The sequence below is a fragment of the Candida oxycetoniae genome (genome assembly GCF_023343755.2).
Source record: "Candida oxycetoniae strain CBS 10844 chromosome Unknown scaffold6, whole genome shotgun sequence".
Classification (NCBI taxonomy): domain Eukaryota; kingdom Fungi; phylum Ascomycota; class Pichiomycetes; order Serinales; family Debaryomycetaceae; genus Lodderomyces; species Lodderomyces oxycetoniae.
In genome coordinates this window covers 20,734-46,095 of record NW_026055365.1, presented here as the reverse complement: position 1 = coordinate 46,095, position 25,362 = coordinate 20,734, and the positions used below count along the sequence as shown (strand labels likewise).

General features: G+C 38.1%; 10 protein-coding genes and 1 pseudogene across 11 annotated transcripts; 6 read left to right on the top strand and 5 right to left on the bottom strand. All coding sequences in view use genetic code 12, as the record gives it.

The window, feature by feature from the left end:
* Nucleotides 1–121: 121 nt before the first annotated feature.
* On the bottom strand, nucleotides 122–3,346 carry POL3 (DNA-directed DNA polymerase delta; the record flags this gene model as incomplete). The annotated part of the gene is made up of 1 exon (XM_049326520.1): nucleotides 122–3,346. The coding sequence occupies one exon, from the start codon at nucleotides 3,344–3,346 to the stop codon at nucleotides 122–124; it is 3,225 nt and encodes a 1,074-aa protein (XP_049182207.1).
* Nucleotides 3,347–3,829: 483 nt separating this feature from the next.
* NIK1 (Nik1p) lies at nucleotides 3,830–7,255 on the bottom strand (the record flags this gene model as incomplete). The annotated part of the gene is made up of 1 exon (XM_049326519.1): nucleotides 3,830–7,255. One exon carries the CDS (start codon nucleotides 7,253–7,255, stop codon nucleotides 3,830–3,832), a length of 3,426 nt encoding a protein of 1,141 aa, XP_049182206.1.
* Nucleotides 7,256–7,933: 678 nt separating this feature from the next.
* On the bottom strand, nucleotides 7,934–8,479 carry KGF56_000592 (uncharacterized protein; the record flags this gene model as incomplete). The annotated part of the gene is made up of 2 exons (XM_049326518.1): nucleotides 7,934–8,319; nucleotides 8,455–8,479. The coding sequence occupies 2 exons, from the start codon at nucleotides 8,477–8,479 to the stop codon at nucleotides 7,934–7,936; spliced, it is 411 nt and encodes a 136-aa protein (XP_049182205.1).
* Nucleotides 8,480–9,925: 1,446 nt separating this feature from the next.
* Nucleotides 9,926–10,129, top strand: TOM7 (Tom7p; the record flags this gene model as incomplete). The annotated part of the gene is made up of 1 exon (XM_049326517.1): nucleotides 9,926–10,129. One exon carries the CDS (start codon nucleotides 9,926–9,928, stop codon nucleotides 10,127–10,129), a length of 204 nt encoding a protein of 67 aa, XP_049182204.1.
* Nucleotides 10,130–10,431: 302 nt separating this feature from the next.
* Nucleotides 10,432–13,183, top strand: KGF56_000590 (annotated as a pseudogene). Its single transcript has 2 exons — nucleotides 10,432–11,335; nucleotides 12,057–13,183. Coding segments are annotated over exons 1-2 (2,031 nt in total).
* Nucleotides 13,184–14,224: 1,041 nt separating this feature from the next.
* LAT1 (dihydrolipoyllysine-residue acetyltransferase) lies at nucleotides 14,225–15,736 on the top strand (the record flags this gene model as incomplete). The annotated part of the gene is made up of 1 exon (XM_049326515.1): nucleotides 14,225–15,736. One exon carries the CDS (start codon nucleotides 14,225–14,227, stop codon nucleotides 15,734–15,736), a length of 1,512 nt encoding a protein of 503 aa, XP_049182203.1.
* Nucleotides 15,737–16,144: 408 nt separating this feature from the next.
* Nucleotides 16,145–17,080, top strand: KGF56_000588 (histidine phosphatase family protein; the record flags this gene model as incomplete). Its single annotated transcript, XM_049326514.1, has 1 exon — nucleotides 16,145–17,080. The coding sequence occupies one exon, from the start codon at nucleotides 16,145–16,147 to the stop codon at nucleotides 17,078–17,080; it is 936 nt and encodes a 311-aa protein (XP_049182202.1).
* Nucleotides 17,081–17,403: 323 nt separating this feature from the next.
* On the top strand, nucleotides 17,404–17,883 carry KGF56_000587 (TFC7; the record flags this gene model as incomplete). Its single annotated transcript, XM_049326513.1, has 1 exon — nucleotides 17,404–17,883. One exon carries the CDS (start codon nucleotides 17,404–17,406, stop codon nucleotides 17,881–17,883), a length of 480 nt encoding a protein of 159 aa, XP_049182201.1.
* Nucleotides 17,884–18,008: 125 nt separating this feature from the next.
* On the bottom strand, nucleotides 18,009–20,483 carry KGF56_000586 (uncharacterized protein; the record flags this gene model as incomplete). The annotated part of the gene is made up of 1 exon (XM_049326512.1): nucleotides 18,009–20,483. One exon carries the CDS (start codon nucleotides 20,481–20,483, stop codon nucleotides 18,009–18,011), a length of 2,475 nt encoding a protein of 824 aa, XP_049182200.1.
* A 290-nt stretch (nucleotides 20,484–20,773) lies between these two features.
* On the top strand, nucleotides 20,774–22,522 carry MSK1 (lysine--tRNA ligase; the record flags this gene model as incomplete). The annotated part of the gene is made up of 1 exon (XM_049326511.1): nucleotides 20,774–22,522. The coding sequence occupies one exon, from the start codon at nucleotides 20,774–20,776 to the stop codon at nucleotides 22,520–22,522; it is 1,749 nt and encodes a 582-aa protein (XP_049182199.1).
* Nucleotides 22,523–22,952: 430 nt separating this feature from the next.
* On the bottom strand, nucleotides 22,953–24,299 carry ALK6 (Alk6p; the record flags this gene model as incomplete). The annotated part of the gene is made up of 1 exon (XM_049326510.1): nucleotides 22,953–24,299. The coding sequence occupies one exon, from the start codon at nucleotides 24,297–24,299 to the stop codon at nucleotides 22,953–22,955; it is 1,347 nt and encodes a 448-aa protein (XP_049182198.1).
* Between the last annotated feature and the right edge of the window lie 1,063 nt (nucleotides 24,300–25,362).

The window sequence follows — 25,362 nt, the reverse complement described above, 5'->3', positions numbered from 1 at the left end:
CATTTATAACATGTATTGTAATTGTACTAGTAAATAAATGATAAAGTAGACATTTAATACTACTCCTCTCTTTTACTATTTTTGATGATACATGGCAGCAAATGCGAAATAAGATTTTTACTTACCAATCAGTTTCGTCCCATTTGACTAACTCCAAAGCTTGACTATGTACATCTTTTTGAACTTTCTTTCTCATGTAGAAAATAGGACAATCCTTATTTGAGCAGAGCACTTCTTGGTGCAAGGAACCTTGACATCTTTGACATTCGGTCCATAATCTAGAAAACTTACTTTCCAAGTAATTCATTTGTGCTAAAGTGTTTGAATAAAGCCCTGGTCCTTTTCCTTCCTTTATACAGTTGTAGCATAAAGCGCCCTTATTGCCATTTTTTAGTGGTGTTTTACAATTGACACAAACCTCGGACTTTGTGGCAAATTTCATTAGGCCACCAGTTTTGGGAGCTGATACTTTAATGGTTCGTGTATGGGATCCTGCCAATAAATCTTTTGTCTTTGACTCCCCTAAAATGGGTATAAAGATTCTCTCCAACGGTTTTGTCAATTGCTGCTCAAGATAATATTTCACGTCGATAGGAAGTGAATTCTCCAAAACATAGAGCGGGTCTTCGGATTTCTCGTAATTTTTATCACCTCCAGATTTGATGATTACGTATGCAACACGATCCCCTAAGGTGGGTGCCGATCCGGGATCTCTTTTTTTCATTCGTTCAGCTAATTCCACGTGAGCTTGTTTTGCAGAATAGTCGTGCTTGGAGTATGCTTTAGTGATTACTAGTTGTGAAAGGTCCACTCTGTTTTGCAACAAATCTGCGATAGTTTGTTTGACAAACCTTTGTGCTTTTTCAACATTTCTTTCCTCCAAAATAAACTCCAAAACTTTGGTAATCACATTTTGCACCAATCGACAATTATCTCTTCTAACTGTTTCTATACCTTTGGTATCCATCTTGTCAAATTTATCTGGTCGGGTCCAGTATAACCCTGCATACCTCTTTTTGTTTATCAATAGGTACGGAAAATAAACCTTCTCAAACTCCAACTTGATTGGTTTTTTAAACTTTTGAGAAACAAATTCCGCTGCTTCCTCACCAAGTTTCATGCATGTTTCCAAGTCTTGAGGTCCAAACTTCACCATTACCGAATCCGTGTCACCGTAAATGACTTTCGCATCGTAAGGGTAACCGTTTTTTTTGGAATAAAATTCTTGCACCTCATTCTTTGTCTTTTCTATCATTTCACGTCCAAATGCAGTGACAGATGAAGAGATTGCTAAACAAGGTAACTTTCCAATATTGGCACCAGTAAACCCATAAACGGAATTTGCAGAGATTTTCAATGCAAGTTGTCTTCCATTGAGAACATCTTTTTTGAAGGGATCAGTCTCATTCTTCAAATCATTCTTTGCTTTCTTCCTTGCAGTCAATAGTTCATTAAGAATTGTTGGTAAGATTCCTTTCTTTTTACTCGAGGTCACAAAGTAGTCACCATTTGGTGTTCTAGTGTAATCCTCTTCTTTCAAATCAAAAGCCTTTATTGCATTTCTGTTGAGCAACGTCGTATAACATAAGTTGTGAGCCATCATAATGGACGGGTACAAAGAGCTGAAATCCAATGTGGCGATAGGAACATCATAGTATCCTCTTACAGGCTCAATGACCGTGGCTCCTTCAAACTCTTCGTTTGTACTCTCACTTTTCATATTTGGTATAACTATATCCTCCTCAACACACTTTCGAAATAATTGTGAAATGACTTTGATTTGTTGACCTCTAGCCAAAAGATAAGAGAAAGGAACACCAGTGACTCTTGCCATTTCGGTATAATTGACCAAGCACATCAACTTGTCCAACAACCGAAGAGGCAAATAAGCATCTTTTAAACAATAAACCGCCAATCTTCTTCTCGTCTCCAGGGTTCCGTTTTGTAAGTCAGTAATGATCGAATGCTGCACATCTTCTTTTTGTTCCCCCAAGAAATGTGCCGAGACTGAGTTTAAAGTATATGATCTCAATTTGTATTCTCGTTGAACAAACTGGAGTAGATCCAATTGCATGCGCCCGTCAATATTGACCACTTTATTTTCCCTTGTACCATACGCCCTTGAACTGAAAACAGCTTCTTTCACCTCCTGCTTTACGTGCAGCAATCTCCCAAAGAATGGGAATTTAGTCAACCCTAAAGTTTTTGCTCTATCAAGCAAATACGGAATATCGAAATTGGTAGTATTGTACCCAATGATCACGTCTGGATCTACTGCATTTACAAACTCTTTCCACTTAAGCAACATTGTTTCTTCTTTCTCATGCTCAAAAATCTGCGAACCAATTATCGGGGAACAAGTATTCACTGTAAAGACATTTCTAACAAATGGTTTGGTTTCTCCCAACTTTGAAACAACATTTGCAATTTGAATAACAGGGTCGTGTTCTGCTTCAGGGAAAATGCCCTTTCTCCCAGCACATTCGATATCAAATGATAAGATACGTAAGGGGGCCATTTTTAGCCATTCTCCTTCAGGTGGGTGTGCAATCAAGTCTCTATAGTCAATAGAGCATTCTATCTGACAAGAGGAGATGTTGTTTTTTACTAGGGTATATTTTGACTTTGGCAAAGTTATCCACGACATTCCTGTTATGTTACAGTCAATCATCAACCTCATCAAGTAATTGATGTTGTCATAAGTTACACTTTGCTGGAGTGGAAACAATTCCTCAAACCGAATTTCTGCCCTTTCAAATGCACCTCTCAATTTAGTGATATTTCGATTGTTATTCACAAATATTTGAAAAAACGGAGTCCTTGTATTATTATTAAACCCCCAGATTGACTCTTTTAGTTTCATTTCAACACGAATAACTCCCTCGTAATTAGCTTTCAAATAACTAAGAAATTGTGACAATTGATCTTTATGAAAACCTTTTGGTACTGGTGCATAGAAATAGTGTAGGAACCCGGTCACATTACACAATACGGAATGACCTTCTGTTGTGATCCCAAAGAACCGCGCATAGGTGGCGTCGTTGTCATTAAATTCTTCTGCATCTAATTGTTGAAACGCTATATCGTTATTCGCGGGGTCAAAGTCTCGAGGTAGCGGCGGCCTCGACCATGATTGATCTTCTTCTGAGTCCATACTCAGCACAGCCTCTGTCATATCCACCAACTCCTTTTCAAACTCGGAAGGCGACTCTGACCCATTGGGTCGTTTCACTTTTTTCAATAATTGCTCCTGCGATGGTGTAAGTTCAAATTTAGATGTGCCCGATACAAGCTGTGTCGCCACAGGCAATGAGTGCGCCTGATCCTGGTGGACCTTTTCAAACATTCTTTTCATAGACATAGATGCTCCCCCCCCCTCACTGGTAAGTTAGATGTTGTTTGAAAAGAGCTTTTGATACTATAAAAAAAATTAACTAATCTTTCTTTCTTTCCTTGACTTCTTGTATCCTAATCTTGCTAGCTCTATAGGTATTAATTAATTTTTTTTTTTTTTTTGTTCCTTTACATCGCGCTCCATGTGACGCGTAATATTTTTGACGACGACGTATTTGGGCGCGTGCGTAAAATACGTCTGGTGAAGCTACCAGGAAAGTCCATTTTTGACCAATGCCTCAATGGGAAGTTGTCATCATCATCGACTGGCAGAGGTAATAAATTTTGTTACCTGAAACAAAGAAAAGAATTGTATAAAGCTAGGGAGAAGATATTGTAATTTTTTTTTATACGAAAGACATTTTCCTTTCTATTTCATGGAATGATATTTTTTTTTTGAAGGTTCGATGTATAAAAATGTGTGAGTTAATCATTTTCATTTTGTATCATCAACATCCATGATATCGTCATGGCTGGTAATCTCTGTTACTTGAGGACTTGTATAATGTAGGACGCTCTCAGTTACCGATCGATAGTTTTGCATTAATTGGCCGGGTCTCGTGTTAACTGAAGGAACAACCTCTGATGAATGCGATTTTGGGCCCATACTGGGACTACCGCTATTACCGCCACCATCACTGTTACTACTACTACTACTACCACCAGTGACTAAGTTAGACGGAGATTTAGACTGGTGAAATGATTTGTTGTTGTTGTTGTCCCCATTACCAGTCGTTGCTGGCGGAGTATAGCTTCCTCTAGGACTAAGGTTTGCATTGCCATCCTTAATAGCACCTTTTTTCAACTTCTTGGCAAACTCTGATGTACGGTTGTTGTGATTTTGTTTGGATAGCTCCTTTAATTGGTTAATATTGTGGATACACTTGTTTATGGTCTGCATTAATAACTTTGGCTTTAAAGGTTTTGACACATAGTCATCCATTCCTTTTGCTAATGACTTCTCACGATCACCCAACATGGCGTGTGCAGTTAATGCAATAATCGGCGTTCGGAAAGTTAGAGAGTCAACTGGATTTGACTTTTTCTCCCATTGCCTTATCTTTTCCACAGATTCAAACCCACCCATAACAGGCATTTGGACATCCATCAAAACAACATCGTATTTGTTTTTCTTTATCGCTTCAAATGCTTCTAATCCGTTCTCAACTACTTCAACTTGATGGCCTTGCTTTTCCAAAATTCTCACTGCCAATTTCTGATTCACAAGATTATCCTCGGCCAACAAGATCTTGTAGCTGACCGATTCGTCAGAATTTTGCGATATCGATCTTGATTCTAAAGCAGGGATCAAAGCACTTGCCAAATCGGTTATCGAGCACGGCGTATTTCCGTACGAGGAAATACCCAAATCTATACAAACCCTCATATTCAAGTCCGGTATCGAATGGTGAACGAGTACCAATGGGATGTACTTGACTTCCGGCAAGAGACGTAACTTCTTTGCAGTAGCAATAGAATCAATCATTATAATATCGTACTTGATGGGTTCCAGCAAATTAGCATCTTCAATATTTTTTACAATCACTGGATTCAAACCCAACTCCAAAATCCCATCTTTGATTTCTTCTAGTTCTTCATCACTGTGCTCATTAGAAACAAAGAGCACATAATGTGAGCTGAATGGCAAAAGCTGTTCCGTTTGCCTTGTGTATCTGATATTTGATGGGGAAACACTAACAGTGAAATTGAAATTCGAGCCTGATCCATATTCTGAAGTCACCCAAATTTCACCACCCATCAAATGTATCAATTGTTTAGAAATGGATAAACCTAAACCGGTACCTCCAAACTTTCTTGTAGTTGAGCCATCTGCTTGACAAAAAGTATCGAAAATTAAGCCTAATTTATCCTTCTCGATACCTATTCCCGTATCGCTAACACAGACTTCTAAAAGTAACTTGTCGCTATCTTCAACAGGTTTGTCAGACTTTTTAACACTTACGCTAACTCTTCCTTCCTTTGTGAACTTTATTGCATTACCTGCCAAGTTCAAAATAACTTGTCGTAATCTAAAGGAATCACCAATTAAATTGTCCGGGAAGGATGAGTCGCATTGATAAGTCAAGTCTAAATTTTTTTCAATAGCTTTAACAGCCAATGTTTTCAATGCACCAAACACAGTTCCTCTTAACGAGAAATCAATTTGTTCTACAGTCATCCTATTGGCTTCAATTTTGGAGATATCCAAAATATCATCGATAATGGTTAATAAGGAGTTTGCCAAATTGTGAACAATTGATAACATTTCCCTCTGGTATTGCGTTAGCTCTGTATCTAATGATAGCTGGGTCATACCAATAATACCATTAAGCGGAGTTCTAATCTCATGAGACATATTAGCTAAAAATTCGGATTTCGCACTATTTGCCAATTCAGCAGCTTCTCTAGCTGCTGTATTTCTTTGAATCGACTCTCTTAAATTCAACACCATTTGGTTGATCTTTGTTTTCAAGGCATCCATCTCGCCCAGCGCTTCAACAGTGATAAATCTCGTGAAATCACCATCGGTAGCAGCAGCGGTAATTTGAGCAAATGCTCTCACTTGGGAAGTCAAGTTAGAGGCCATAGTATTGACATTTGATGTAATTTCCTTCCACAATCCATCGACATCACTAACCTGTGCTTGGATGCCCAATTTACCGTTAATCCCAACATCCCTTGCAACTTTGGACACTTCTGATGCAAATAGCTGTAAAGAGTCCACCATCTTATTGATGGTGTTTTTCAATTGCAAAATTTCTCCCTGGGCATGAACATCAATCTTTTGAGACAAGTCACCATGTGCGACAGCAGTGGTCACTGTAGCAATCGACCTAACTTGATTGGTTAAGTTTGTTGCCATCAAGTTGACATTTTCTGTAACCGCTTTCCAAGCACCCTCAACATCTTGAACATTTGCCTGCCCTCCTAATATACCCAATGTACCAACTTCTCTCGACAAAGTTGTAACTTCCGATGCGAATTTCAACAATCGATCCACCATTTGATTTATAGTTAGTTTCAAATTCAAAATTTCACCTTTACAATCAGCAGTGACTTTTTTCGATAAATCACCCTTGGCCACAGCAGTTGTGACGTTTGCGATATTTCTGACTTGAGTAGTCAAGTTCAAGGCCATAGCATTGACGTTATCTGTCAACTCTTTCCATATACCTTCGACATTCTCGATAAATGCTTGTCCTCCCAATATACCCAAAACACCAACATCTCTAGCCACCTTGGAAACTTCAAAAGCAAAAGTTCTCAATTGATCCACCATAGTGTTTATTGTCATTTGTAATTGCAAAATCTCCCCTTGGGCATGTACATTGATTTTCCTTGATAAATCTCCTCGGGCAACTGCTCTTGTTACATCTGCAATTTCTCTAACCTGATTTGTTAAATTCAAAGCCATGATATTAACGTTATCAGTTAATGAACGCCATATACCAACTGAACCTTCGTTTTTAGCCTGTCCTCCTAGCTCACCGTTGGCAACTTCTGTAGCCACTTTTGTTACTTCATTTGCAAATGTTTGTAATTGGTCCATCATTGTATTAATGGTAATTTTCACCTTCAAAATCTCAGGATCGCTTTCAACTGCATGGATCTCAACTTTTTTCGACAAGTCACCCATGGCGACAGATATTACAACAGTGCCGATCTCACTAAGTGCTTGTTTGAATGCCTTATTTGCAGTTTTACAAACTTCCAACTCATTATTAAAGTCGTTGATAACTAGATCTTGTTTCCTTATATGCTTGATTAAGTCGTTTCTGATTTCCATATGCTTTTGCTGATACAATACTGGATCTTCTAATATTTTGATTATGTCATCTTGTGAATATGATGTTGTCATCATTTTGCTGGGAGAGAGAATATTAGGGTTGATCTCAGGAGTGAGATCCTGGGGATGATTATGGGGTGAGGGTGAGTCCAAATTCAACTTCAATGAGAAATTACTCTCAATAGGTGATGAAATGGCTGAAAATTTTTGTTTCTTAATTGGAGGAGTAATTTTGGCCAAAAATTAAATAAAGAAATGAATAAAGGTGAGGTTAGGTAAGAAATAAACACAACTGGGTAATCAACTCTATATTGGGCTTTCAACAAACAAGTATTGATCGTCTACTTAATTTACCTTTAAAAGTCTGTTGTTAATTACAGGAGAAAAAAGAAAGAAAAAAAAACAACAACCCATAAGGTGGATAGAAAAACATATAACCCTTTCTCTCTATCTCTCTATCTCCATCTTACTATAGATAGAGTGTGTTGATTTTAGTCTTTCTAATTTAAATATTGCATTTTCTGTTTCAAACCAACTTTTCAAACAATCAAAAGAGCTAAAAAACATTGTGTAATTTACTAAACTTGAATTATCCTTTTGTATAGGCCTAATAAATTTATACATCAACAAAAGCCTCCCCCTTCCCTTTCTCACCATCCTGCGTCCAAAAATGACGTAACGCGAACAAGATAAAAGTGCTAATCTTGATCTCATAAGGGGAGAAAAAAATATAAATAGAAAATACATACAACACTAGCGCGCAGAGCGAGGTGGAGCACCTACTGGCTCGATAATGGAGCATTTACTGGCTCGCTCTGGAGCACTTACTGGTGAGCTCTGCTCGATAATGGAGCATTTACTGGCTCGCTCTGGAGCACTTACTGGTGAGCTCTGCTCGATAATGGAGCATTTACTGGCTCGCTCTGGAGCACTTACTGGTGAGCTCTGCTCGATAATGGAGCATTTACTGGCTCGCTCTGGAGCACTTACTGGTGAGCTCTGCTCGATAATGGAGCATTTACTGGCTCGCTCTGGAGCACTTACTGGTGAGCTCTGCTTGATAGTGGAGCATTTACTGGTGAGCTCTGGAGCACTTACTGGTGAGCTCTGCTCGATAGTGGAGCACTTACTGGTGAGCTCTGCTCGCTAGTGCCAGCTAAAAGTTTTTGTAACCATGCAATTGAAAAACACCAGGGCCCATAATCTTTTTCTGGGAGTGGCTGACTGACGATGTGCGATGTGCGATGTGCAGTGTGCGATGTGCAGTGTGCAACGTGGCTTAGTTGGTTTAGTTGACATCTGGTAGCATACTTTTTTTTTTCTGCAACACAAACTAGCTTGTATATTGTATATTAGAGAGTGCTACTACGGTTTTCAAGCGCGTGAAAATGCGAAACTATCGAGCAACACTAACTAGCTTGTATATTGTATTTTTTTGGTTTTTAGTTGTTTTCAATTGTTTACTGGTTTTTAGGTTGAACTAAAATAGACCATATTTCCAATTTGCAGCACAATAGCTTGTTGCAACACTATCGAGCAGAGCGAGATAGTGAAAAGCGCTTTGTAGCTTGTTACAACACTATCGAGCCGAGCGGGATAGTGGAGCAATACTTTGTAGCTTGTTACAACACTATCGAGCCGAGCGGGATAGTGGAGCAATACTTTGTAGCTTGTTACAACACTATCGAGCCGAGCGAGATAGTGGAGCAATACTTTGTAGCTTGTTACAACACTATCGAGCCGAGCGAGATAGTGGAGCAATACTTTGTAGCTTGTTACAACACTATCGAGCAGAGCGGGATAGTGAGCACTTTGTAGCTTGTTACAACTATATCGAGCGAAGCGAGATAGTGAACAGCGCTTCGTAACTTGTTACAACACTATCTCGCTCCGCTTGATAGTGTTGCTCGATAGTGTTGCTCGATAGTATTGCTCGATAGTATTACTCAAAATTGGACCACTTTGTATTTTTTTGCATCCATTTCTAATAAAAAATTGTAAAAAAGTAATCTCTCAATTCTATATATCAAATTATTATAGTCAAAAAAGACACACACGGGTTTGATAGAGTTGTAACAAGCTAGTAAGTGCTTCACTAGCGAGCAGCACTTACAACACTATCGAGCAGAGTGAGATAGTGGAGCACTTACTAGCTTGTTACAACACTATTTTGCTCTGCTCGATAGTGGGCAGCACTTACTTGTTACAACGCTATTTTGCTCTGCTCGATAGTGGGCAGCACTTACTTGTTACAACGCTATTTTGCTCTGCTCGATAGTGGGCAGCACTTACTTGTTACAACGCTATTTTGCTCTGCTCGATAGTGGGCAGCACTTACTTGTTACAACGCTATTTTGCTCTGCTCGATAGTGGGCAGCACTTACTTGTTACAACGCTATTTTGCTCTGCTCGATACCTCCTATAGCTAGTGGTGGCGGCTAGTGTGCTCCACTATCGAGCAGAGCGAGATAGTGGCTGCCCAACACTATCGAGTGTCTGCTCGCTTCGCTCGCTATAGTCGTGTTAAAATGGACCAATACACAACTGAAAAATGAAAAAAAAAATGAAAAAAAGAAAAGGCAGTTTTAATTATCAATCATCAATCATCAATCAACAGTCTCAGTAACAAATAGGAACTAATTAGTTACAACAAGCTACAATATTAGCAGTAGAGAGATTGAGAAAAAATAAAAAGTGTCTTTGCACAACAACAAGAACAGCAGCAACTTTTTTTTATCATAAGTCATGTCTGAATCATCAATATCCAAATCATCAAATTTCCAACTCACATTATCAGACGAGTCAAAGGAAAGAATTGTTAGACTTTTAGATTATTCTAAAACAATTGCTCATTATGGGTTTATTCCATTGGTGTTATATTTAGGCTGGTCAGCTACTTCAAGTAAACCATCCATTTTGAACTTATTATCACCATTCCCATCTGCCTAAATTGCAGATTTACACACATATACTTGTATTTTTATTTTTTTATATATATATATATATTTATATATTTACAACTCAGGAGTTTCCCCAGTCAAAAACAGGTTTTCTCGAAAGTGTTGTAACAAACTACTAAGTGTCGATATGTACATATCACCAATCACCATGTCTAATAGATAGTGTCGCTATTGCTCTTGCTCTCATCTTTCTCCATCACGTGATGTGATTTTTTTTTCCAGTTGATTAATCACCCTCATACATCAGTAAATAGTTACCCTACCCAACCCAACCGTCTCTTCATATCTCTAATGAACTTTCAACCAGGAGAAGGAGACATTCATCATGGCAGGGGATTATCTAGTCGTATCATTGAAAGCATATCTGGCCTTACTGCTGGGTTTACAACTACTATTGTAACGCATCCATTAGATGTTATTAAAATTCGATTACAACTAAGTCATCTCAACTTGGCATCGCCGAATGCAAAACCGTTCCAGTCAATAATCTCTGTGATTGAAGATATCAATAACAATGCTAGATCGCAAATATTGCAAAAGCATAATCATCTACCGCGCGGGCTTCTTTACGTTTCAGAATATTATAGAGGGTTGATGCCAAATCTTGTGGGGAACATATCAGCATGGGGTTTATATTTTGCACTATACGCTGAATTCAAGTCTTATATAAAGATAAAGAATAACACTTTGAACTATTTCACTAGCTCCACGTTGGCTGGATTATCAACAGGGATTTTGACCAATCCCATATGGGTATTGAAGACAAGGATAGTAAGTGGGTCGCGAAGTGACTTGGAAGCATATAGATCGATGTGGGGTGCCGCCAAAACAATGCTCAAACACGAAGGAGTGTTAAGTTTCTGGAAGGGAGCAGTACCCGGTATGTTTCAAGTATTTCAAGGAAGCCTACATTTTACAATATATGATCTTTTAAAAAATTTCGTACTGCAAAGAGAAAATGAGTGGACCACTTTACATTTGAATTCATGGCAATTCATCTATATCTCGGCTATTTCAAAAATATCAAGTAGTGTTATCATGTATCCTGCACAAGTGGTAAAGTCCCGATTGCAAAATAATCCTGGTCACCCAGGTATTATGAGAGTAGTGGAAACTTTATATTACAAAGAAGGCGGATATAGAGCATTTTATAAAGGACTCAGTGCAAATATTATACGAGTATTGCCTGCAACATGTATAACATTTGTCGTATACGAAAACGTAAAGAAGTACTTGACACTATCGAGCGGAGCGAGATAGTGGTAGTGGAGCACACTGCTGCCTAGCGAGATAGTGGAGCACACTGCTGCCTAGCGAGATAGTGGAGCACACTGCTGCCTAGCGAGATAGTGGAGCACACTGCTGCCTAGCGAGATAGTGGAGCACACTGCTGCCTAGCGAGATAGTGGAGCACACTGCTGCCTAGCGAGATAGTGGAGCACACTGCTGCCTAGCGACAGAGACTGTCACTGATTTAATAGACTAATGGAGGATGATTTCGATAGCATTAACAACGTAATATATAATGTTTTTTTTTTTTTTGTTTTATTTTTTATCGAGATATATCATATCCCTGATTACTGGTCTGGTATCAATGCTGAGAAGAGAAGTAATGTGTATATGTACATTTACATTTTTCTACTTCCTACTTGGCCTCACCTCATCGATATCGCGTGTATATATATATTTTCTTTTTCTTTTTTCAAATCAACAAGGTTATCAACACGCGTTATTTCATATAATACATAACAATAGTAAACAAAAAGACAGAAAAAGAAAAAAACAGACAGCTCTTGGAGTTATTTTGATGAGTATAATCGTAATAATATATAGCCTGTTGATTTGCTACTAGTCTCATTTGTTTTTATTGGTTTGCATCATGTCTATTGCGTCACCAATTAGCAATACTTTTGTAGAGTCAAAACCTCTTGTAGACATCAATCTGAAACGGAAAATCGACAATGTACTTGATCAAGAGGAAGTAGATGAAGAAAACGCAGAAACTAAAATTGAGAAAAATGCTATTAATAAAGAAGAAAGGGGTCTTGTTGAACAAAAGAGACCCAGGTTGGATACTACAAAATGGGTACCCCCATCGGTATCTCGTATTTCAAATCTTCAAGATTTCAAAACAACTACATATATGTCGGAGATACCGCAACAAATACTCAACAATCCTCAAGCACCAGTGGTTTTAGGTGTTGATGAGGCAGGCAGAGGTCCGGTATTGGGTCCAATGGTTTATGGAGTTGCGTATTCATTACAAGATTTTCTGAAGAATCTACAAAAAGACTATGGATTTGCCGATTCGAAACAGTTAACTGACGATAAGAGACAATACTTGTTTCAGCTCATTGAGGATGAAAATGGAAATCGTCAAGAATTGAACAGAAATGTAGGATGGGCTACCACCACAATGACAGCAAAGGATATAGCGCTGGGGATGTTGAGACCCACGTTTTATGGGAAAGGAGTGTACAACTTAAATGAACAAGCACACAATACAACAATTGATTTAATTACAAGAGTGATAAAGAGTGGGGTTAATGTGACTGCAATATTTGTCGATACCGTTGGCCCACCAGCTACGTACCAAGCGAAATTAAAGAAATTGTTTCCAACTGTAGATATAACAGTTGCCAAAAAGGCCGATAGCATATACCCAATAGTCAGTACAGCTTCAGTTGTTGCAAAAGTAACAAGAGATTTAAATTTGCAGCATTGCAACGAGAGCTTGAAGATACTCAAGGGTCATACTTTAGGTTCAGGGTATCCCAGCGACCCAAACACTACGCGCTGGCTAAACAGTAACGTTGACCCTATATTTGGGTGGTGTTTTGGACTCATTAGATTTTCGTGGCAAACAGCAAAGGATTGTTTAGAAAAACAAAATGCAATTGACGTGATTTATCAAGACGATTGTGTAAAGAATAATAACAAGGGCTATAAAGATGTATCAGAGATGATGAATACCCATAATAACAACGAAATAAGAGGAAGAATATGTAAAGCACACTACAATAGCGATCATGTTGACCTATAGAATAGAAAAAGAATAACTAAACATCTATAGATTGATAACATCTGTAAATAGATTGATAACATCTATACATAGATTGATAGATGTCTAATATTATTATCTCGGACATATCACTATCGAGCAACACTATCGAGCAACACTATCGAGCAACACTATCGAGCAACACTATCGAGCAACACTATCGAGCAACACTATCGAGCAACACTATCGAGTAACACTATCGAGTAGAGCGAGATAGTGAGCACTTTGTAGTTTGTTACAGCTATATCGAGCAGAGCGAGATAGTGAGCACTTTGTAGCTTGTTACAACACTATCTCGCTCCGCTCGATAGTGTTGCTCGATAGTGTTGTACACGGATTTGTATATCCGCTCTTCTTGTGCTACTTCTCTTTATACTATTCAACCACCGGAAGACTCCAATGCGTTTAATGCGCTACCTGCATTCCACCAATGCTACCAAATGCGCTTACATAGTTGGGCCCTGAACAAGTTGGAATACTTATTATTACAACGTTTTTGGAGAGATTGATTCGGTCTAGTGTTTCTTTTTCGTAAAACGTGCAGTACTGTAAGCCATTACAGGTGGTTTCCTAGAGTCTTGTTCTTGGTTGTTTTCTCTTTTTTTTTTTTTTTTTAATTCATTATTGACAGATTATAATTTGGCATTATTTTCATACCAAATCTTTTCTTTACAAGGAGAGATTCAACCAAGAATCCATAACGATGAATACAAGGAACATCGTTTGAAATCACCTGGTAGCAGTATACTCTTATGTAGAGTCTCTCTCCCCTTTTAATTAGAGCAATATTAATGGTTTCAGATGACTTGCTGAAACCATCAAATCAAAAATGATGAAAATTGAAAAATGCCAAAAAAGAAAGAGAAAAAATTTCAAGTTCCCCCCCCAAAAAAAAATCTTATAAAAATCTCCGAAGTATTTTTTTTTAAATATATAAATATAAATATATATATATATATCGAGAAAACGTTGACCTGACTCGTCATTTTTCATATCAGGCTTGTTTCTATATATACATACAAGATGTCTGCCATTTTTGTTGCTTATAGGTCAGCGCTGGTATTGCGTACCGTTGTTCCCAGGTCGGCTAGTGCTTTTGCCCTGAAAAGTATCACTTGTTCTTCATCTCATTTTCTTTCATATTCCAATTTTATCAGATTATACTCATCAGGCAAATTCCCACCACACACCGTTATTCACATGCCTGCCTTGTCGCCAACTATGACTCAAGGTAATCTTCAACTGTGGTCGAAAAAAGTTGGTGACCAGTTGTCTCCTGGTGAGGCAATTGCTGAAATTGAAACCGATAAAGCATCTATGGACTTTGAATTTCAAGAAGACGGATACTTGGCAAAGATCTTGGTTGGCGATGGCTCAAAGGATATTCCTGTAGGCCAACCTATTGCTGTTTACGTTGAAGAAGCAGACGAAGTTCCAGCTTTTGAAAATTTCACCGCTGCCGATGCTGGTGCCGTGCCTGCTGAAGACAAAAAGGAACCAGAAACAAAACCAAAGGAAGAATTAGAGCAGAAAGAGGACTCTTCAAAATCGTCAAAACCGGCAACAACAACATCAACCAGCTCATCATCCTCGGCACCACCAACTAATAGAATTTTTGCATCTCCACTTGCAAAGACAATTGCCTTGGAAAAGGGTATCTCTTTGAAAGGAGTTAAAGGTTCGGGTCCTCATGGTAGAATTGTGGCCAAAGATCTTGAAGGCCTTGAAGCTAAAGCTTCAACAACTTCCGCTCCAGAAACTGCTGCTGCTACCACCACTACTACTTCGACCGCTTCTACTGCTACTGCTACTGCTACTGCTACTACTGCTGGGGGTTATGAAGATATTCCATTAACAAGCATGAGAAAGACTATTGCTACTAGATTATTGCAATCAACTCAACAATTACCAACTTACATCATTCAATCACAAATTTCTGTTTCCAAGCTTTTGAAATTACGTGCTTCACTTAATGCATCAGCCGAGGATAGATATAGATTGTCTGTTAACGACTTGTTGATCAAAGCCGTTGCAATTGCATCCACCAGAGTTCCACAGGTAAACTCTGCTTGGTTAGGCGATCAAGGTATAATCAGACAATATTCTAATGTAGATGTTTCAGTTGCAGTTGCTACGCCAACTGGTTTAATCACACCAATCATCAAAGATGCCCAGAATAAAGGCTTATCACGAATTTCTCACGAGATAAAGGATTTGGGTAAGAGAGCCAAAATTGGTAAATTGAAACCAGAAGAGTTCCAAGGTGGTACTATTTGTATTTCCAATTTAGGTATGAACCATGCAGTTACTGCTTTTACTTCAATCATCAACCCTCCACAATCGGCAATTTTGGCTGTTGGTACTACTGAGAAAAAGGCCGTTCCAAGCGATGTAAATGAACAAGGATTCATCTTTGATGATGTAATAACAATCACCGGTACTTTTGATCACAGAGTTATTGATGGTGCTCTTGGTGGTGAATGGATTAAGGAGTTGAAAAGAATCATTGAAAATCCATTGGAAATGTTGATCTAAAAAAAAAACCTCCTCCCCCTACCAAACCCTTCCCTCCCTGTCCACTTCTTGGAGAAAGATAAATCTAGTGAGAACTATTCTGTATAAGTTTTAGTATACATACATACATATATATATATATATATATATATATATATATATACATACATACAATAAGAGAGACAATACAATTACAATGCAACGTAATTTTAAATTTGATCTGTTCCTGATGGACGATAGCTTTCCAATGCCGAAAAAAAAAAAGAAAAAAAAAAAAAAGATAAATGGAAACAAACCTGTTTAACGATATATCGAAAGAACTAAACAGAGCCATAAGTATTCTTCCTTTTCTCTCTCTAACAAACTTTTTGTTATATACTCACTTTTTTACCATTGGTATCCTTTTTTTTCTTTTTTTTTTTTTTACTAATGACTATCAAGGGGATTTACATTGCGAGACACGGGTACCGATCCAATTGGCTTCCTCCGCCTCATCCCCCCAACCCTACAGGAATCGATAGTGATCCTCCATTAGCCCCACATGGGGTAAACCAAGCTAAACAATTAGCGGCATACTTGGTTTCGCTTCCTGAAAAAGACAGGCCGCAATTTATCTTGACGTCGCCCTTTTATAGATGTGTGGAGACCGCTGAGCCAATAGCGAAAATGTTGGATATAAAAATCGGAATTGATAGAGGAATTGGGGAGTGGTTTAAGAAAAATAGAAAAATCATACCCAAGCCAGCAGACTACCTGGATTTGAATAAGTTTTTCCACGATGTTATGTTAGATGAACAGGAATGGCCCAGAGATCACTTGGGAGTCACACCCAATTCGGAAGGAGAAACAACTGAAGAGATTTTGGAAAGAGCTCGTAAGTTTTGGAGTGTTTTTGTAACGCAATTCGAGAAGAAGTATCCTGAAATTAAAAACATTCTTTTGGTAACTCATGCAGCAACCATGATTGCGTTGGGAAGTGCGTTGTTGCAATTGAATACAGTAACAACGGCCATTGATGAAAATCAAACCATGTTGCGTGCGGGAGCATGCTCATTGACAAAATACATACGAGATGAGGAAGCAAGAGGAGGAGAAGGAGAAGAAGGAGGAGCCGCTCGCCAGTGGAATATAGTTATGAATGGTAACTGTGAGTTTTTAACCAATGGCGAGGAAATGAATTGGGATTTCACTACCGGAGTAGAAGCAGGATCGACTGAGGATATAGCAAGAAGAAAGAAAGAGGCTGAAGAAAAGGCCAAATTAAACGAATACAGATTGCATAATAATCTTGAAAGAGAAAATACCCCTGTAGCTGACACAGTCGCAGGAGTAAGCAACGAAGATGAATTTGAGGTACGTAAATAATACATTCCTTTTCCCCTACCCTACCCCTACCCCCTCCTATAATCCATCCATTTACACACCACCCACATCCCACCTCGCACATTTTTGCACCCACATTTTACTGATATAGAGATAGAGATAAAGATAGATAGACACACGGGTACAAGAAGAATCATTATACTAGAGATTAAGGACTTTTATACCCAGTTTTTTAAGATTTTAAGTACTAACAAATATACGTTCTTGTTTTATTTCATTTTATTTGATTTATTAATTGATAGAATTTTTTTATTACAATTGATCTACCGAATCTTGCACATAAGCGAGACGAACACGAGGAACATATGGGGTCTGCAACAAGCAGTAGCAATAAAACTAAAAAGGAAAGACCCAGATATAAGAACAATATTGTCAAGTCGTCTGCCCAGCTTCAGTTCACAAATTTAAGCCAAGAAACACCATTGATTAAGATATCAAATAATTCCATATATAGCATGGATCCAAAAAGTACTAACGTTGGAAGCAGCAGCCACAACGCACCTAACAATCACATCGTAGATGCTTCAGATGTAATTGATGGTAGGATATACGAAACCAGGTGGCAGGAATATGTAGGATCAGAACTAATATTTGATGATTACGGAGAATTAGTAGGTAAAGTCAAAGAGCATTTGACATGCAAGGAGAATGTAAAATTCGTCCCTACAAAATCACAAGATAAGGATAAAGAAAACGCTGGTGGCGACCATGGTAGAGCAAATGGCGAAAGTCTGTTTTTGAAAAAGGCAATCAAATTGGCCACAGATTTGGAAAAAATTCGATGAATTAGGAGATGATTAGGGTGATGATGCAATTTTCTATAAAAAATAATTAAATATGTGATATGTATATGTGAGGAGAGGAATTGAGTTCTCCTCCTCCTTGTCTTCCCCCCATGGGGCTTACCTTATTACTTTTTAGACGTGACTACTCTTTGAATATGGTCCATGTACAGTTGCAAGCTAACATCATCAGTGAAAACATCCAATCTTTCACCATATCCGTAGTAATGATTAACATTCACTGCGTAGCTGGTGCTTGGATTCAACTTTGCCATAAGAAATCTTGCCTGAGACCCTCCTTCGTCACAGTCGATAAATCTAGGTAAAGGAAACCTATCTGTCAATAATTCCAATGCTTCTCTTTTGGGTGCTTTCAAAAATTCGTTGAAATATTCGTATTCTTCTTGCTCATGGTACCCAGCTTTTCTCCACTCTGCTACTTGGGAACCATGGTAAATCAAGATCTGGAAAAATGTATCTAGTAAAAGAATCTTTGAGTGACCTAAACTTATGGAATCTAAAAGAACAGGTTCTGGTTCATTCACGGTCTCTCCTGTTTCGTCATCGATTACAGACCCCCAAGTGTTTATATCGTATGATAACAAGGACGGTTGAATCATAAGCAAAGAATTAGACAAATCTTCGTGCATAAATATGTGTCGAATGTAACTTGTTTCATCTGGTGAGCTATTAAACACGTCAATGAATGGTGACCGTTTTAGATGGTAAATAAACTGTGGAAACAAAGAAAATGCATTGGACAACCTAAATGAATCCATTCTACCAATAGTGAAGACCCCAAATCTTGTGCAAAAATCAATTAAAGTCTGATCAAGCAGTTTAGATAGCGAGTTACTTGAGACAAACTTTTTATCATTTGTCGAGTCTATTTGTAGCTTGATAATTGCTTCACGAGCAATTAACACTACCGCAGCTTCTTGATCAAATCCCAATTCCAAGTTTAAACTATCGGAATCTGGTATGACATTGATTGCAACTGTTGTCACTCGCAATCTCATGTCTCCATTGGGGTGCTGATAATGAAATAAATATTGTATACACGTTGGATTAGTGGTTGTGCTATCTAGTTTTTCAAAATAAACTGCAAAAGTAGACTGGGGATTAACACTGCAAAGTTTCCAAGAGTTTGTCTTTGCTTCTCCAATTTCAGTTTGACTGATCATTCTCTCATTTATTGGATTAGTCCTATTATAGGGCAAGGCGGTCGCTTGCCCTACAAGTCCCTCTACTTTTAAATCGGAACATACCTTGACCTCCAACGTAGAATTGAACCCCATATCCAAGTATTCATTGTAGTCGTGTTGCTTTTTGAAAAATTTTGTAAAACTCTGTTTAAAGATTGCGGTACTAAAAGAATCACTCAAAACAACCGATCCTCCAGTTTTGTAGCAAATCTCATCCATTTCAAACAATCCCACTTGATCATAACTTCCGATAAAGAAATCACAGCTAAAACCCAAATTGTTCAATATCTTAGCTAGACCACCATAAAACTTCTTTGCAAGCTTGAACAATGAAATATCTGTCTTTGTTTTTGAAGAAACAGAAGGTGCTTGTATGGTTGTGGTATAAGACTTTATTATATCATGATGTGATCTCATGGGAACTTTTAATTCTCTGTCTACAATCCTGCCCGGGCCTAGTGTACAAACGCCAGAGGTAAACACCATCAAATGGCCCCCGGTCAAATGCGCATCAGCGAATATGGCTCTTAGCAACAACGCTGCCACATTTATCGCAGACCCTGTTGCTCTCTCGGGTCTTTCATTAAATGTATCACGTGAAAACAAGTTGGGTACAAGATTCTCAATAATAGATGTTAATTGGTACTCAACCAACCCTACTGGCTGTAAGAATCTCTTGCCGACGCTCCCTATCGGGCTACTACCACTACTACTATTATTATTATTATTATTGTGAATTGCACTTCCCATGGCTTGATTTATTCCCGCAGCACTTAGACCTGCACCCAAAATTCCAAGAGATGACCGCAACTGCTCTAAAGTATAGGTTTTGTTACCGTTGAATGTATAGCTCAAGTTGTCATTGGAGGCCAAGTCGTGAATCTTGACGTGTTTCCCAAAAGTGATAAACCCCACTAGAGCATCCTCGGGTAAAATGCTTAGGGATATGACCAAACTTTCTTTTAACTGAGCAAAAGCGGTTTCCCTATCATCTCCTTCAAAACAAGTATCGACAATGTACAAAAACACAGGAGGTAGGGAGCTTTTTTTACCAGTTTCATATTCCACACAAGTAAATTCTGGTGTCAATGAAGGATGAAATATTTGCTCGCCGTTTGAATCGAAGCTCGGAGCAAGCTGGTTCGATACGCCACAAAACTGACAAGTCCATAGTTGACCATCATTAGCAACTGAAACAAAAGGATTGAGAATTGAACGACAACTTCGACAGGCCACTAAAAGAGATGTGTCAAGTAGCTCTACTTGACTTTTATCATTCAATGGTGTATATAGAGCGCCTAAGGGAATCACGTTTCGTTGATGTTGAAGCTTCGATTTGGCTACTGAAGACCATGATAATCTAATGCCATCTCGATCTTCCCTATTTTCAAATTCCATAGAAAGAAAGAAACCCAAAAAAAAAAAGGAGCAAAAAACAAAAAAAAGGCAACCTTATCAGGTTGGATGAGTCGGAAGGGAAAGCAGTGGTTGGCAGGAGTAAAGCCACGAAGGGAATGGCGGTGGTTCTCAAGTTTAATGATGAAAATTTCAGCCAGATCGGCTTTGGCTTTTTTTCTTTTTTTCTTTTCATTTTTTTTTTTTCAGTTTCGGATAAAAGAGATCTTGAGAAGAGGTAATGTTGAACTGGGCCGTTGTTGATTATAGATATATATATGAGGAATTGAAAGATGCTCGGGTGCACGCGATGGTTGAGAGTGAATGGTGGAAATGTCAATTACAAGGTGGTCAAATTGGCACTTCGACAGTTATCATCAGAACCTAGTCTTACATATGGTTATAGAAAATCCCAAATCCAATCTGGTAACGATATAAATGAAAGTAAAGGGTCAACCCCTCATTCGAATGAGCTACCGTCGTCATTCTATTATCCGAGCATTTCCAGTGTGAGAGGTCAGTTTAAAGACGCCATTACATTGCGAATACCTTCATTCCGAGAAAAGTTCAATGACACGGATTTTTCCGCTTTTGACAATAATCGCACAAGAGAAACATATATCATTGAAGGTAGAATCCGCTCAATCAGAAAGTCGGGGAAAGGAATGTTTTTTATTGATGTTATTCAGGATGATGTTCGCTTGCAAGTGATGGCTTATAACAAATTGGTTGGTGTAAATTTGGCAGAGTTTGATAAGATCCATTCTTGGTTCAAACCAGGTGACTATGTAAGTTGTCATGGGTTTGCGTCCAGGACTAAAACAGGAGAATTGACACTAAAGCTCGGCGATTCCATGCAGATATTGACTCCTTGTTTGAACAATATCCCTTCGAAACTTGTTGACAAGGGGATCATTAACAATCATAGAGTAATGAACTATTTGGTGAATCCCATTTCCAAGCAGCCAATAATTGTCAAGTCGAAAATAATCCAGTTTATTAGAAATTTTTTTGTTGAGAGAGGCTTTTTGGAAGTGCAAACTCCGATTTTGAGCAGTCTTGGAACTGGAGCCAATGCCCAACCGTTTCTAACGAAATTTAAAAATGAGGATATACTATTGAGAGTTGCTCCTGAACTATGGTTGAAAAAACTAGTCATTGGTGGGTTTGACAAGATTTTTGAAATTGGGTGTAACTTTAGAAACGAAGGTATAGACCAAACTCACAATCCCGAATTCACATCGTGCGAATTTTACCAAACTTATACCAGCTTAAACGAACTAATGGAGATAACAGAAACACTATTTATTGAGCTATTCAAAACCTTTAACATTCCCCTCTGTAAAGAGACCGAGACCGAGTTCGGTGATGAACTGGGAATTCATACTTTTCCTAGATACGAATTCTTACCCACCTTGGAGAAGATAACTGGCAAAAAATTGCAAGACTTGTCACTTGAAACGTTAATCAATTACTATCAAAGTCTTGGTTTGGAAATACCCCAAAATTCTGACTCTAATTCCTATTCTAGTTCCAATTCCAATTCCAATTCCAATTCCAGTTCTAACCTTAATCTTAATCCAGCCAATTTACTTAACAACTTAAGCGAAATCTATCTAGAATCGTTAAGTGTCACAAAGCATCCAAACGTTCCAGTGATTATATTCAACCAACCAGAAATTCTATCGCCATTGGCCAAGTCTAGAAAGGACAGTAATTGCAACGGTACGAATACTATTCCAGTATCTTTGAGATTTGAGCTATTCATCAATGGTAAAGAATACGTTAATGCTTATGAAGAGGAGAACGATCCAAGTCAACAGTTGATTAAATTCAAGCAACAGCAATTGAACAAGGAAAAGTATGGGGATAACGAAATGTTGATTCCTGACTGGGAATATGTAAAATCGATGGAAATAGGATTACCACCAACTGGTGGATGGGGTATTGGTATTGACCGGTTGGCAATGTTTATTAGTGGCGCAGATCGAATAGATCAAGTTTTACCGTTTGGAAATTTGAGAGATGTATTGAAACAATAAAAAGGTATGATCATTTTCAGAGGGAGTGGGGGAAAAGAAAGCTATCTCTGAAAATGCAAACAAGAGCAAGCTAAATAAACCAACTAATCACCCAACTACCCAACCTATTTGTGAACAATTTAGGTGGTTAACAAAAATATCAATCGCCGCCTTATTTGATTGCAAAAAGCACAAAAAATGGTTTCCAAAACTATTCAAAACACTTCTATTTCCACTCTTGAGTTATTCATTTACATATATACACACAAAAGCTTGCCACATGAGGTTGTAACGGTTTTTTTTTAACATCTTGGCCAGCAAAAGGAAAAAAAACAAAAAAACAAAAAACAAAGTAAAAACCACTTCAAAAGGATGACCATACGGTCGAAATGAGGAATGATGTGCGTGTGTGTGTGTGTGTGCATATGGAGCAGGAGGAGAAGAAGGACACCTAAGCTTCAACTTTCGAGTCAACTAAAACTGGGCAACCATCCATCAATCTCATGGTAGCACTAAAATTAGTTCTTGGTGGATATGGAGTATTAGGTGCTTGTTTAATCAGATCAAAAGTTTGTAATAGTCTAATAGTCATATAACTTGTCTCAGTAAGAGCCAACTGTTGACCCAAACAAAGTCTTGGCCCCGTACTAAATGGCATGAATGCGCTTCCACCACTTTTGGGTAACTCAGCAAATCTTTCAGGAATAAATTCCTCTGTCTTTGCGCCAAAGTATTTTGGGGTTCTGTTTGCTGTAAACATGGAGTAAATGACTTTTTGGCCTTTCCTTACAAAAACTGGAGATTTGCCATCCTCTCCGCCACCTGTGGGTAATATTGTATTTACGGTTGCTGTTTTAGAGGAAAAGGGAACGGCAGGGCTGTGTCTGAGGGTTTCGTAAATGCACCAACGTAAATATTCACAATCCTGAATACTTGCAAAAGTAATAGATTCAACAGACGTGAATTTTTGTCTGATTTCTTGCTTCAATTTTTCATAAATCTCTTCATTCCTTGATAATTCAAAGAACAAAAAGGTCAAGAGCGAACTTGTTGTATTCCTTCCAGCAAGAATTATACTCATGATTTCATCTCTTAAAACACTCTTATCCTTTGTTTGTTTTGCAATTTCATATAAAAAGGTAAAATTGTTTTGAGAAACCTTTGTCAACTCATCTTCATCCAATGCCAATGCCTTTTGAATATAGTATTCCACAAAATCGTGTTGAGTTTTGATCGCTTGGTGGAACGGTTTGGAATTGACTAGCCACATAAAGTATTTGCCCAATGCCATTCTAAGCATCAAGGATTCAGAAGCTTGATCAAATGCCTCGGCAAACTGTAGTTTCAAATCTTTATTTATCGCATTCGACGTGGTTTCACCAAGGGCATCTTTTAAAGCGTCACAACTTTCACCAAGGAGGAACTTTGTCGTATAATCGATTGTGAAAAACTGGAAAATCTCTTGCAAATCGACAACTTTTCCTTGTTTTTGCTTGAGCAACTTAATGACACGTTGAACGTATGGTTCCATTAAAGTAATTTGCTTAATATTTTCTTTGGTGAAAAATGGTCTAAGCATGATTCTGCTGTGTTTCCAACTTGTACCCTCACTTGAAAATATACCATCACCTAACAAAGGATGGAACGCCTTTGGCCTGTCACCAATGTTCCAGCTATCAAAGTTTGCCGAACTACACATGTAACGGATATTTTCGGGCTCAATGGTGAAAATGGAATAGGTAAACAAAAGCGTATTTTTAAAGGTTGAAACTTTCATTTTTTGGAAAAGCTCATTCATATTGTGATGAAGTTTTCCTTCTTCTTGCTGTTTCTTCCTATTAACCAAAAAATCCAAGCCTAGATAGCTTGCAAGATTGGGGGTTGGTACCTTCTTAATGGGCTTGCATTGATACTTTTTAGTAACTTTTTGTTCTTGGAAGAAGAAGAAAAGTTTATAGATTAATGCCGATACAGCCAATAGAACCAATGGTAACTGAAACATTACCTTCAAAACCAATACTACTTACTCTTTAGTTAAATTCAAGTTAAAAAAAAGGGGACAACTCGTAGTCTATTTATAGATAAAGCCGTTATTTTTACCCCCCCTTAAGTTTCTATTACCCCACTGATCGGATTTATTTGGAGAAATGTTTTTAATTTTTTCCGTACATATTCTAACTCCGGTCGAGTAACTAAGCGATACTATTGAGTAATAACTGTCATTGAAATTGCGATACTATTGAGTAATAACTGTCATTGAAATTGCGATACTATTGAGTAATAACTGTCATTGAAACTACGATACTATTGAGTAATGACCGACAGTTTTTGTGTTGGTTGTTGATCGAGAATTAGGCAGGGGGGAGGGGTAAGAAGTAAGAACAGGTAAGTGCTGTTACTCTATAAACTTATGTTCTAATGGAAAGGAATAGATAAATACAAGCCATGTGGTTTCATTTCTTGTATGGGGCCACACAAGAAATATAATGTATTCCAGTTTTGCTAAAGCCACTTTTCATTGACCAATCAATTCTCAAAGACAAATCTAATCATGATATTAATAATATAAAACCCACAAGGAAGAGGAAATAGAACCCACAAGGGGAAGAAACAAAACCCACAATGGGAAGAAACAAAACCCACAAGGGGAAGAAACAAAAACCCTCAAGGGAGGGGAAATAAAAACCATCAAAGGCTGTGTGAGTGTGAGTGTGTTTGTGTGTTCCCACATAAGGCTTAGTTTGTTAAACCATCTCCTGATAATGATGGATGGAGTTAATGACTTTGACAGACACAAAATAGATTGCCCGGAGATAAATCTAGTAAATACATATCACGTGAAAAAAGGTGAAAGGGTCACG